Here is a 13,947-nt window from a genome sequence, read left to right on the forward strand (position 1 = left end):
TCCAGATTTGTGGTGCATAAAAGCACCCAATGCTGACGTTCCCAGTGCTAATGTCAGCATTAACAGTCCACATTTCTAAAGAAGTAGTTTTTCAAAGGAGTTCCATGTTGCTAGTTGCATGGGTTCCTGAAAGGACTGGAAGGGTTTTTGAATTGAAAATGTTGCTTATTTTGACAATATATGGTTGTTGATTAAATGTGGTTAATGGTTTTTAAGTACAGATCCTGCTATTAATTCAATGAAAAGTTTTTATCAAGTCTCACCACTAGATATTTTTAATTGAAAATGTGGTTTAAAATGTGGTAGACGACTGGTTCTGATATATAGAAGGGGGCCTGACCTGATGATTGTTCACATAGGGACTGGTTGGTTTGAGGATTGTTTTCCCATGACAAATTAAATCATAATTTGCTTGCTTTTTGTGCTTACTCTGGTTATATTTGTTTCAAATGTAAAAACGGTCAATGATTTAAAATATAGAATCATGTCAAATAAAGGAAACACAGAAAAAACTCTAAAAAGTGGCAAATACTCTTCTAACAGTGCTGGTGTTGGTGGAAATGGCTTTATTGGAGGCTGAGAAATCATTAATTGTTAGTTGAAGGATGACATCCAGCAGCCAAAAGTCAATGGGTTATGGCAGATGCAAAATGGTTTACAACCAGTCATCATCCTGCTCTAGCGGTCAGGAAAAGGTTTTAGAGGTCATATTGCATTTAGTGTCAGCTCCAGAGAGATTTGTGGACATCCTGCAGCAGCATTTTTACACTGAGAAAAGATGAGTGAATACTTTTCATGTGAGAATTAAGTAACGTATTAGCTGCTAAGCTAACCTTTTTTTTTATTTCACTACTTTGCTGCAGTATTTGTACATGAGAGATAGATTATCACTGACCAAACACATTTTAAAGGGGTTAACCTCCAGATAACCTCTTTACTTTCTCAAACTAAATCACATGCACAGCAATCGGCTGTTTGATGCATTGTACTGAAATCCTCTCCAGGATAACTTCTGTATTTCTGCAGGACAACATGTCGTTCATAATGAAATGTCCACATGTAAATTCCCAACACTGCGTTTCAGTTTTCGGTGTCTGCAAAGGCACAAGCCAAAGCGTCTGGGACTGATCACCGCTGATCTGAAGACAACCTCAAACGTCAGTGGTCAGCACCACGAATGCTAATATCAGTTATAGCTCGCCTCATGCCAAGACACTGTCCAGTTCACTTCAAGTTCCCAGGCAGCAAGTGGATTTCTGGCACTGTCTCTGAGTCTCTTTACTTCTGTCAGCTCCCAGTTTGCTGAACTGCTAACAGGGTGAACTGATAAATATCTGAGCTCCTTCAAATAAAAACGAATCCGCTTCCTTTGGCAAACTCATTCATTCGCAGAATGTTTGTCTAGATATTTATAAACTGAAATTTCTTTGTTTTGAGGGATATCATTATTACAGATAAGGCTATTTGTGCATTTTGTGCATATGTTTTTTATTGCCCTGTTATTTTGTGCTAGTGCTATTGTTCTCTGTTTTGTTGATGCTGTCCACGAGTATTTATTCTATTCTCACCACAATTTAAACGATTTCATTTTTTCCAGGCTAAACATTTTAGACACCAACTTGGTGGTTTCCAAATGAGACTGGTCACAATGTGACGTCCTGGCCGTCTCTCTTGCTTCCTGCCCTTTTTGCTCTGTTGCAATCAGTCTGGTGTTTCCTCTTTCTTACAAAAGGCTGTGACCTCACATTGCATGTTTTCTTTTGCAAATTCTATCTTTTATGTGGGATAAAAGAAGATTTAAGTTTCTTGCTGTGTAAGTTGTGGTGAAGAACAGTCTTTCCATTTGCGCTATCATGAGATCAGAATTTGGTCTCATCTCATGAGCTGCTTAACATGCTGCACGAGATGGTTGGAAATTTGCCTATCACACTCCTCTGTTGCTGTCATTTGCATCTGCGCAGCCAGACTAAAAATAAGTCAAACACTGTATGCTTTCAGCCTCAGAGTCTGCCGTTTGTTTGGTTAGACCAGCAAGGAGGAGAGACTGAAAAGCAACGGCAGACGGGAAAGAAGAAGAACCAGCGAGACATAATAGGGAGTAAGGCATCAGGAGGAGGAAGGCATTCAGGCGCTGCATGTGTTGTTTCGAACTGTGAAGTAGGAGGAGAAGCGCAGCAGGCGGGAGGAGGAGGAAGGGGTACTTCCTCTTTAGTCTGAGTAAAGCTGCTGAGGTATCCCAGCAGCCCCAGCCCGTGGCGACAGGAAACCTTCGTATAAAAAGCTGCATCGCGGGGGGAACCCTCCTGAGTACCTCTTAGACACAGCATGACCAGGACCAAGAGCCTGAGAGTGTGGACCTAACAAAACAATGCCCAGCATAAAAGCCAAACCACCCAGCACTCATCACTTCATCATGGACCGAGATGACAGGAACAGAAACAACACGCTGTGAGTACTTTTAAACTGGGATGTGTTGTAGACATGCTGACTTGGTAGATATTTAAGATATTTGTTAACCACATGATTTATGTGAAAGATTTTGATTGGTTTTAACTCATGAATAACTTGTTAACGTCAGACAAATAGGGAATTTTAGAAAAATGGGGAATGGTAATAAAATATATCCTTTTGGAGAAAAAAATAAACATTGTGATTACATTTTGACTGTTAAGTTCTTCCTTTTAGTCTACTTACATTCTCATCATGCTTTCACACACACTCACTGGAGCCTTATTTAAGGACAGCAAATCAATGAAGGATGAACTCATGTATTTCTTATTTCTACACAGTGGAAAGAACTTTATGTGTCGACTCCAGTGCATGTTCTCACAGACGCCTCAATGCTCAGAGAGGTGAGGAACCTTATGTACTCTTTTGCATACATTTCAGTTTTAAAATAGCCGGCCTGCTACAATCATCTCCATCTATGGCATCACGAAAGGATTCAAATGATCTAGAGACACAGTGTTTGCTTTGGAACGATACATGCTACTGCCAGCTAATCCCAGGGTTCAACATTTCTGTATGAACTTGATAAGCACATCTGCAAAAGGCCTTCCTGGCCTGAATGCCTCAGATCCTTTTCTGTCGTCGTAGATTCACTTCACTCAAATTTGATTCTAATTCAGTAATCCAACTTGTTTTCTCTCCCAGCGGGCTAAGTTTAGAAGACACCCAACAATGGTCACAGTCTCTGGAAAGGCTTCTTGAATCTAAATGTAAGTTGTTTTCCTGTTGGGGATTAAAAATGCTGCTAAGACAGTAAATTAGGTTTAAGAAAATGAAAGCTTGCGCGTAATAACTGACTTACAGAACAGCTCAGAAGGAATGCTGTTTGTGCCTCAAACCTGGCTAAGCCTGCTGTTGTTTGTTCCTCCCTCAGATGGACTGGCCACCTTTCGTAACTTCCTCAAATCAGAATATAGTGATGAAAATATTGAATTTTGGCTCACTTGTGAGGACTACAAGAAGATCAAGTCTTCATTCAAATTGTCCTCGAGAGCTAAGAAGATTTATGAGCAGTTCATCAAAGCAGAATCACCCAAAGAGGTAAAGCAAGTTGTGGTCTTTGCATTCAGACACGCGCACACACAGCTTCTGTTTTACATTTTAAGCTCTATGTGTTGGTGAAAGAAACAGCAGCTCAAATGTTGAATCTCCCATCTCTCGCTCTTGGCTCAAATCCCCCTCATACCTATCTGTGTGCCTCATTCCAGATCAACATTGACTATCACACTCGAGAGCAGATCAAAAGAAACGTCAAGACTCCCACCATGCACTGCTTTGACGAAGCTCAGAAGATAGTTTACGGGCTGATGGAAAGAGACTCGTACCCGCGGTTCCTCCGCTCGGACATTTATAGAACACTCCTGGAAAGCCTCGCTGCTGACGCCACGACGGGATGAAAGCACGGTCAGGAGGAGAGAGGAAGGAAGGAGAAGAAAACCCATAACTGGAATCTTTGAGACTCCTTCAGGAGGAGGAACTGACAACGAAAAGGAAGGAGGGTCATCCAGTGTGGCACAAGGACACAATCAGCGGCCCGCGTACATCGGCGATTCCACTCCTGTTCAACACTAATAAAGGAGCGGACCCCCACATTTAGCACCACACACCTGAAGACTTTTTCTGAAGCAAATTTTCCCAACAATGACCCCGTAGACCCCGTTGTCACAGGATGAAGACTGTGCAGGACACCATGAACGCCTTTCACAGTGAACGAATTAGCAAGGCGACGGACTTCTGCAAAGCCGCAGCATATGCAAAGAATGCACTAGATGCCTTCTGGCCTTCTTTGGAGAGGTGTTTCCTGTGCAGATACAAGATAAAAGATACAACAGTCACAACTGCTCAACTCCCACTCTCTCACTTGTGTGTGTTAGAGAGGGGGAAAAGAGACACAAAGTGAAATAAAAAAAAGTTGAATTTTATGATGGCACTTAAATACCATTTACTCAGAATAAGCTGCAGCCAAAGAGCTGGTCAATTACAAATCAGAGCACTAAGAGAGACAGAAAGTCCATCGCAGGCTGAGGATTTAATAATGATCTGTCCTTTTTTAGTGAGAACTATTTTAAAGCATCTTTATTTCTTTAATCTAAATTGGGTTAGAAATGCGTGTATATTTTTTATTCAAAGGTGGCCCACAGATAAGTTTTTATTTCCTTTTTTCCCCTTTCCTTTTAACTTCTTTGGCATTGATTATTGTCAGACTACCTTTTGCGAGTATTGTCGTTAAACTGATATGTACAAAGAAAACGAAATCATTCACATTTTCTAAACTTCTTTGTGGAATCTTGACAAATAGTTGCACTATTGAAACCAAGAACTTCCCATTTTGAGAACGCCTACGTCAAATTGAATTCGTCACTTGGTCAATGGCTTGCCAAAACTCAAACCGACATCTTACAGCACTGAAGCGTAATGAGTTTTGCATTTGATAATAATAGAATTAGGACTACTATTACACAGCTTGAAAATGTGGTTAAACCTATATATCCTGGGACTGGGCCTTATTACTGATTGTCAAAGCATGAATAAGAGTGAATAAATGCTTATTAGGAGTTTGATAGTTAAATTAACTTAAAATTTAAACATTGTATTATTTATTGCTTACTGTTCTGTCACAACTTGAGTGCAAAGTTTGTTGTAGAGTTGAAGTGCTTCTTTAACTGCTGGTGGATTTAAATGATATTAAATTATTTGAACCGCTTCAAAAAAATAGAAGACTTTATTTTCCTCTATCACATGGATTTAATCTCATCATCCAGTACTAAATATGTTCAAAGAAGACGACACACTTTTGGAAAAAGGCTGATCTGAAAAGATTGCATTATAAGCTGAAGTGATGTTGGCACATAACAGTCTGTGGTATTGCATAACACAATAATACGTCATAGAAGCTTAAAAAAAATAGTCAGCAGTTTTTTTGAGTGTGTGGTAAATGCGTCTTTAATTTAAATATTTGATTCCTTTTTATGTTAAGTTTTAAAAATTGTTTATGTTGGAAATCATGAAAATGATCATCAGAAATTGAAAGCAGTAGTGGTAGTTTAAAAAGCTTTCAAATGAGCACAGATGTTACAGTTTTTTTTTTCTTATTAAAAATAATGACAAAGAACATTAACTTTTTGATTAATCCAACATTGTTAGTGTCCCCCTACTGCTTTGTGGTTTGAAGTCAGTGAAAAGCATTATTGACACACAAGCAGCATGTGGGTTTGACAAACCGGAAGTCTTGGACTTCCAGTTTCTTGAGAAATCAAGAGGTGAGAGAAATGAGATTTTCTCCATTTTATTTTGTGACATCCTTTTGTCTGCAGGTCCAAATGTGTCCAAATGCAACAAAGATTTGACCTTGGGTAAACAAACTATTGCAAATTCAGCAAACTTTGTTATTCAGCTTGTAGTAGAAACAACTAATTTTACTATAATAAGAACATTTCGAGTGTTCCAAGAATTTTCACTATTTAGTTTCACAGATTTGTATGCAACTTTTAAAGTAATACATAATTGTACGAATTGCGAAGAAAACCATAAATGATAAGACAATGTTTAAAAAAAACTACAATTTGTTCAGTTTTGCCCCAGGTAGTCATGAGCTTCTTCAATTTGCCCTCTGTTCTTCGCTGTTATAGCTGGGACTTGATCACTCAGCAGGTGATCAACTCTCTGCTGATGTTTGCAGCAACACTCATCAATGGAGAACCTCGAGGTTCTGGTTCTGATGGACTCAAACCCAGATACTTAATTTTGTCTCGTAGAAATTCATTGCTTGCCCAAACATAGCAATATAGACTAAGATCAGTTAATTATTCCTCTATACTTATAAACATAATTATATACTGACACTTTTTTTTAAAAATGTGCAACCTTTTTAATTTAGCTAATGCAGCAAATGCTTTATTTATTTATTTCTCTAAGCCCAAAGGAAAAATAAAACTCACATCACGATCTAATATTATGCAGTTCTGGTGTTTCATACTGCCGGCTCAAAACCGCAGCCCCATCATCATTGCTAAATCATTCATGCTAAAATAACTCATAATTGCTCCTCCATATTGAACAGCTCTCTGATAGCAGACAGCATGTCCACAGTCCACAGCTAAACTCTAATGTTGTTTGGAGTCTTCAGTGATGTAAATCACGAGCCAATCAATGAATCCAGCCAGCTGTCTATCAAATCACTTTGGCGCCATACCTGGGGCGGCCCTGCTAGTACTAACTCTGCAGCACCATGAAGACCAAGAAACATGGCAGACGGGTTTGTTACCAAGGACAGTTAGGTTGGAAAACAATGTTTTGCAGCTTTAAACATCTCAGAGGGCAGCAAACAGTAGAAGGTCCTCTGGTCAGATGATTTTGGCCTTCATAAATTATGCATCACTCCACAATTATATGCTATTTTGTCATGTCGTATCACATAAAGTATAATAAGTAATAAAATACATTAAATACATTAAAGTGACAAAATGTAAGAAGGTTCAAAGGTTGTGAATCATTTGTAGCGCACAGTAACCGCCTCTGAAGTTTCCATAAAGATATGATCATCTCTACAAACTGATAATATGCCCAGATGACATTGAAGCACAACAGAAAAGGTGAAGATGATGTATATGAAGTTAGTGCAGAGGGTAAAAATGAGATGAAACTGATGAAGGAGAAAAGGAAGACACTGAGCCTACATTCGATCTGGACCAACTAATCTGTTTATTCTCTATGTGCAGAGACCTTAGATGCTCATGCTGTAAAGAAATAACATATTTTTATTAAAACTCTGTGTGTTATGAAGCCAGATAGGCCAGGGTTTGGAGATGTAATCAACCTGTTATCAGTATGCAATGAAATATGATGCAAATCCACATAATATAGAAATACAGTGAAACTGCATTAGATAAGTCTAAATGTCACTATGCATTTTTTAGATATATCAAAATGCAAAGATGATGCAACAATCCAATCTATTTTCCAAAACATTTTACAGAACAGCAAAAATAAGTTTGTACGGTGAATGGTAAAACCTATCTGCCTGTTTGTCTATAGGGATGCAGAACATTCATGTAATAACATGGATATCAGATAAAGGCCTCAAGCACATTAAAACAAAACAAGAGCTCTGACTTACTGTATTCTGTGTATTTTTACTGAAAACAAGTTTGTTTTTCATTCAGTGAAGTTACTCACGGTGGTGAGAGCATCCAGGATTTTTACTTCAGTAAGAGTACTGATATTTGCACGAGTAAAAGTTAAGGTACAGTGTAGTAAAACTAGTTCAAAAAGTATTTTTTCTTCAAAAGGTTTCTCAAGAAAATCATTAAATATAACTAGTTACTTCCCACCTATGCAGACAACATGTGAATGCCTTGGCAGCATAGAGTGTGTGCAAAAATAAAGCTGTGAAAAATGTATTTCTACTCAGAATGAAGGATGATTTTAGTTTAAAATATATATCTTAAAAACAGTGAAGCTCTGGGTGACATTTTCCTTCTGGCAGTCACTGAAAACTTCTCAATGAGGCAATGATGGCACAGAAAGCTCACAAAATAAGGTACATTTGATGAGATCTTGCATCCTGCGTGTAAACCTGATGCTGGAAGTTCAAGAAATACAAAATATACCAGCAAAAGCGCATGTAAAAGTTTCTAAATCCACCACTGGCTCACAGAATGAAAAACAAGACAGTGAAGCTTTTTATTATTCTGAAGAGACTGCTGTGAAAGAATCCTAACATTGCAATATTGGAAATAGTGATGAGACATTACCCACTTGACTTCTTTTTTTTTTTTTTTTACTGAAAGATAAATTGCAGGAGGTAATCATCCTGGTGCTGCCGACTCCCTCAAAACCTGTTTGACTCTGCAGCAGTATGCTTTATGGGTTGTGAATTATTAAACTGATCCCCGTCTAACAGTCTCGTCTCTTTCATGTTCTTACTTTACAAGTAGACAAATCGATCTTTTGACTTCATACAGGTTTGTCATACTTCCAGTATCGGATCAAACTATTAAGTAGAAGTGCTGCAAACGTTGCACATATTCCATTTTAAAAAGTAAAAGCTCTACATTCTTCACCCTGTGACACTTAAGGAGGCGTGGCCAAGATGGCCACAGATAAATGCCCCCCTAATGTGTCTTAATCTTTACTATCTTTCACTGGTAATTACGGTTTAAAGTAGCTGTCTGTAGAAGTGGGAGGTGCAAGTTTCCCTCCTCAATGTGCTGATTGTGCCTACCACCAAGCACACTCACACTGTGCAAGTTGCAAGTTGCAACATTGAGCAATTTTGGCCTCATAATTGACTACATGACTGCATTTTTCCACAGAAACACCAAAAATATTTAGAAGGCTTAAAGTCTTAAGAGAGCTTTAACATTGATGCTGCAAGTTTGCGTAATGATTTTTAAAATATTCCTTTTTTTGATTAAACATACCAGGAACATCCGTGTTTACAGTCTGTGTCAATGGCAGATTTTTCCATCCAGGATTCAAGACAATTGTAAATGGAAAATGCAAATTTGTGTGCTTCCCACTCACAGCCATCATGCAAATATTGAGGATAAAGTACTTCAAAAAATACAGGAAGAAAACAAAGTGGTGACAACAGGAGAGATGGAAAATATGGAAAATATTGCATCTTCATATGTATTCTACACATGCAGCCATGTTGATTTGCATCTATGTTTTCATTCATTCAAATTGCCATCAGCTGCATTATTTATTTCCTGTTTTACAAGACTGAACTCCTGTTTATGGGTTATTTGAACTTTTTGCTTTGCAAGTTGCAAATGTGGCTGGAAAATGTGGACAAATTTGCATAGACTTTTTATTTGCACTTCTTGAAAATAAACAAGAAATGTGACAATTTTTCCATCTGATCTTTACAAAGACGCGTCATCTCTTATCTTCAGAAAGTTTTAAGATAAAAATTAGGAAAAGTCAAAGCAATGTAAGGCACATAAATATTCTCACAGGTTAGTTTTATATCTAAATATGAGAATGGAGAAAGTATGGTGCAACTGTAACCTTAACAACTCATGGCTGCCAAGATAAACTGAAACACCAAGCAAGGAAAACATTAATGAGAGCAGCAGCCTGAAGCGTGGCGGTGGCGTACGGGTTGACACTTGCCGCATATGTTCCCCCTCTCTCACACCCTGCTTTCCTGTCTGACCACTGTAAAACAAAGGCCACTTGAGCTGGAGAAAATCAGATTAAAGGAAAAAATAAATAAAAAAATGAGAAAAGCAGCCAAAACACTAATGCTAACTATGGAGGAGCTGCATAGTTTCATAAATCAAATGGGAGAATCTGGAGACATAACATTGCATTCACGTCATAACATAGATATAGCAATCGGATAAAGGCTGCAATAACAACAAAGCTTGTGTGTAAACAAGAGCTCTGATTTTCTGTATTTGATGCATTTTTACAAGTTTGTTTTCCACTCAGTGAAGTTACTCACAGTGGTGAGAGCATCCAGGATTTTTACTCCAGTAAGAGTAGCGATACTTGCACGAGTAAAAGTTAAGGTACAGTGCAGTAAAAACCAGTTCAAAAAGTATGTTTTCTTCAAAACGTTACTCAAGTAAATCAGTAAATATAACTAATTACGTCCCACCTCTGCAGACGACATGTGAAAGTCTTGGCAGCTTAGAGTGTGGGCAAAAATAAAGCTGTGAAAAATATATTTATACTTATGGAGAAATAACAAGAAAATATTAAGGCCATTGGTAGGGCCATAATTTACATTCAAACCATTCAAACTATTGAATTGGTATTCAATGGTTTGAAACATATTCAGATGGGAGGAATTGTTATGTTTGTCTTCAATTCAACCAAGATACAGGTACAAGCAGAGGTCAGAGTGGAAATTTAATGATGACAAATGAAGACCTGAGGAGTTTGGCATGAGGAGAACAAAGGAATCCACCAAGGAGCTATAAATGTATATGTACAAAAAAGAAAAGTCTTGAAACTAACATAAGGAAATACATTAAAAGGCATAAAGAAAATAACACCTGGAATAAGTAAGAAACTAAACAAAAATTAAATATTTAATAAACTAATAAGATAATAAAAAGATCAATGAACAAACTACACATGGCATAACATAAATATCAATAATAACCCAGAAATGTTCAGAAAGGAAATAAACAAAAAAAACAACTTTAATAATAACAGACAAAGCCATAGTTCTGACCTAAATCCAATTGAAAACATTTAGCAAACCTTAAAAACTGATTGATCTAGACTTTAAAAGGAAGAATTTGCAAACATTTCAATCACTTTGCAGGCTGGTGAAGACATACGCCGAGGATCCTGCAACTGTTTTTACACAAAGAAATTGTATCTGACTCTTGAAGGCTGACTGAAAATTCCACATTGTTTTGAATTTTATTTGCAATGCATAATTTAATAAATGTTTACATTTTGTTTTGCATTAACGTAACAATTATGTACATCTATATCTTCCTGTTAACATACATTGAAGTTTGCAGTTTCAACCGGATAGAATGCATTTGCAATTGTAAGAAGTCGTTTTGCATTCGGGAACATGTTTTATAAAAAGCCCCTCTGACTTGCCCTATTTGCCATATTTTCAGCTTGTCAAACAACAAGCTCTGAAATGCAATGACAGTGTTGACTCTCATTGCCTGACTCATTGTGAAATATTTTGCTTGTGGTTAATCTGCTTGTAAAGTCGCCTCATTCTGACAAACTGCTAGCTCAGCCATGCTGTGAGAAGCTCGCTTTCTTCAAACTGAGCCGACTCAAAAGGCTTTCAGCTGCACGCAAGATACTAACTGCTGATAACAACTCTACAAAACCCCAAATGAGAAAAATCCACATGGTCACTTTAAAGGTTTTGACTTTTTAATGTAAAAATTAGAGACATGGCAACTTTTAAGTTTGCAACTATTTAACAAATAGGATCTACTTTTTAATTTGTCTTATCTTAAGGTAGCGCAAAAAAGGAAGCTTGACTCACAGATCAAAGCGTTCTGTTTTTCCAAACTGAAATTGTTCCACTGATCCACACTAAGTAAAAGCTTATTATTACGCAGGTTTTATTACTAATATTATACTTATTTTACATGGTTGTTAGACACTATGGCCTGCTACAAGACCACAACACAAATATGTGTCTCTGTTTTTTGTCAGAAAAGCAGTAAAAGAAGCGACCAATCAGTCTTAGTATCCTTTATCATGTGAGTAAAAATAGGAACAGATTCTGCCAGACAGGATGTTAGAGAACTTGAAAGGAAGGGAGTGTTTTCAGAAGCGTTTTGATGTCTGTGACTCTCCTGTCCCTCAAACCAGAAAGACTTCAATCAATCGGCGCACGCCGAGTGCCACATGTTTGACCTTTTTTAACACTCACAACCTATTTTTGTCCTTTGCAAAGGTGTGCCTATTGAAGTGAAACCAAGTGAAGAGCAGGATCAAGTCCCTTGGAGGCACTTTTGTCTCTCACTTCTCCTGGTTAAAGACGACTTCAAATTTGTGTGAATATAAGTAAATAGATCAATCAATCAATCAAATCAATCAAATTTTATTTGTATAGCACATTTCAGCAGCAAGGCATTTCAAAGTGCTTTACATAATTAAAATGAAAACAGCATGTGACATTGAATAAACAGTGAGAAAGAGAAAAAGATTTTAAAAAGATAAAGACAGTAAAACCCGCGCCCCTTTTAGGACTTCAGTTAAACGTCGTTTAACTGGGACTCTAACCATCTGGGACTTTAGTCAAAAACACCATTTGACAGGGACTCCAACCTCTAGGTTTTTAGTTGAAATGCCGTCAACTGGGACTCTAAACCTCGTGGAACTTTAGTTAAACGTCGTTTAACTGGGACGTTTTCCGGGGGGCTTTACATTATCGGAAACAGTGAGAAAGAGAAATAGATAGATAGTTCTTGTGGGTTTGTTTCCCCTTTTTTATCCTAGAGACATTGGTACAAGCTATTATGTTTATACATACACAAATACTGCTGGGTCATTGAGACATAGCCAAGAAAACATTGTTTCTGTTGCTGCGTGGCTCAAGTGCTGAAATACAAGACATACATATAATGTAGCACTTACTATAGAAAATATTGTTAAACTTATATGCAAATCAAGCGAATTAAACTGTAATAAATATTGCATCATATATTATTTGTCATAAAACTTGTGGGTTTTTGCAGATAGGACACTTGACAGAACACACATACTTGAAAAATGTGTACAGTGTGTACGAACACATTAGTGACTGCAGATTCCAACTGGAATGACGAACAGTTGGTTAAGTGCATAGCATCGACACAGATATGGAGGAAGAAGTTGTGGAACTGTATGTCATAGATTTGTTGCCAGAAATAACTCCCACTTTATAAAAGTGCTGTCTTTACAAAAAACATATAACTATTCTTTTCTAACATCCCCTCTGAAATAAGCAGATAAATGGACTCTTTTTTCCTGCTTTCTTCAAAATTGTTTATTTTTGCAGTTCTAAAGACAATAACTTATTTAAAGTACTGTACCAGCTGTGTCCTTGCTAACTATAAACTAGTGTAAGCTGCAGGAATAACAGGAATAATCCTTTAATTCAAGTAGCATAGAAAAAAAAGACTAATTTACATTTTACATTGTTCTTGTTTAGACTGTAGGAATTTTTTTTAATTGGTATCAACACAGTCTGGCATTGTATATTTCTTTAATTCACACCAAAGTAATTCTTCAACCTGTTTGTCTAGTTATGATGACAAAACAAAGGATGATCAGCACCATGGAGACGTGCTGCCAACTGAGTACCTAGTGTTGCCCAAAACAAAAACACAGACCTCTGAGCTGGTTGTGACCTGTTCAACATTACAATATGCAAGAAAAATGTCACAATTAAGTCATAAACAGTCACCACACTATTTCCCAACACCTCAGCACGACCAGGTATTAAGCTTGAACTCATTTACCATTTAAAGGCAACGATTTTTGCTGGAATAAAAAAAAAATTATAAACAAAAATGATCAGCTATGAATATTAACTACCCACCTAATGCTGAGTTATGCTGGCAAAACAGCTCCAGTCAGGGTAAAACAGGACATCCTACATTTTCATTTTCTTAAACACATTTTATGAAAAAATGAATTTGGAATTGCCCACATAGGTAAATCAGATCAAGTTTAAATTAAGACAACATTGCTGCTCAGCAGTTTGAGGTAGGTGTTCCCTATTTAAACCTCAGATATTTACATCCTTCTCAGCCTCTCAGGTGTTGGAGAAGAGTCTCCAACTGATTGTCGAACCTTGGATCGATGAGAAACAATGTGACTTTCATCCCGGCTGTGAAACAATGGAGGAGTTTTTTTACCCTGGCATGTCAATGTGCTTCTCAGGTCTACATGTGTTTTGTGTATCTATCTGGGTTTTTTTTTGTGTTTTCCCCATCCATTTCAAATAAGAAA

General features: G+C 37.4%; 1 protein-coding gene across 1 annotated transcript; it reads left to right on the forward strand.

The window, feature by feature from the left end:
- The first annotated feature begins 2,014 nt into the window (after positions 1-2,014).
- On the forward strand, positions 2,015-8,396 carry LOC103463369 (regulator of G-protein signaling 21-like). Its single transcript, XM_008406671.2, has 5 exons — positions 2,015-2,448; positions 2,790-2,852; positions 3,154-3,218; positions 3,383-3,549; positions 3,717-8,396. The coding sequence occupies exons 1-5, from the start codon at positions 2,369-2,371 to the stop codon at positions 3,903-3,905; spliced, it is 564 nt and encodes a 187-aa protein (XP_008404893.1). The 5' UTR covers positions 2,015-2,368; the 3' UTR covers positions 3,906-8,396.
- Positions 8,397-13,947: the final 5,551 nt, after the last annotated feature.

The sequence above is a fragment of the Poecilia reticulata genome, linkage group LG4 (assembly GCF_000633615.1).
Source record: "Poecilia reticulata strain Guanapo linkage group LG4, Guppy_female_1.0+MT, whole genome shotgun sequence".
Lineage (NCBI taxonomy): Eukaryota > Metazoa > Chordata > Actinopteri > Cyprinodontiformes > Poeciliidae > Poecilia > Poecilia reticulata.

Excerpts from the sequence above, each read along its gene's own strand:
- LOC103463369 (XM_008406671.2), top strand. The coding sequence starts at position 2,369 with ATGCCCAGCATAAAAGCCAAACCACCCAGCACTCATCACTTCATCATG. Across the intron at positions 2,449-2,789 it reads AGGAACAGAAACAACACGCT|TGGAAAGAACTTTATGTGTC; the intron begins GTGAGTACTTTT and ends ATTTCTACACAG. Across the intron at positions 3,550-3,716 it reads AAGCAGAATCACCCAAAGAG|ATCAACATTGACTATCACAC; the intron begins GTAAAGCAAGTT and ends GCCTCATTCCAG.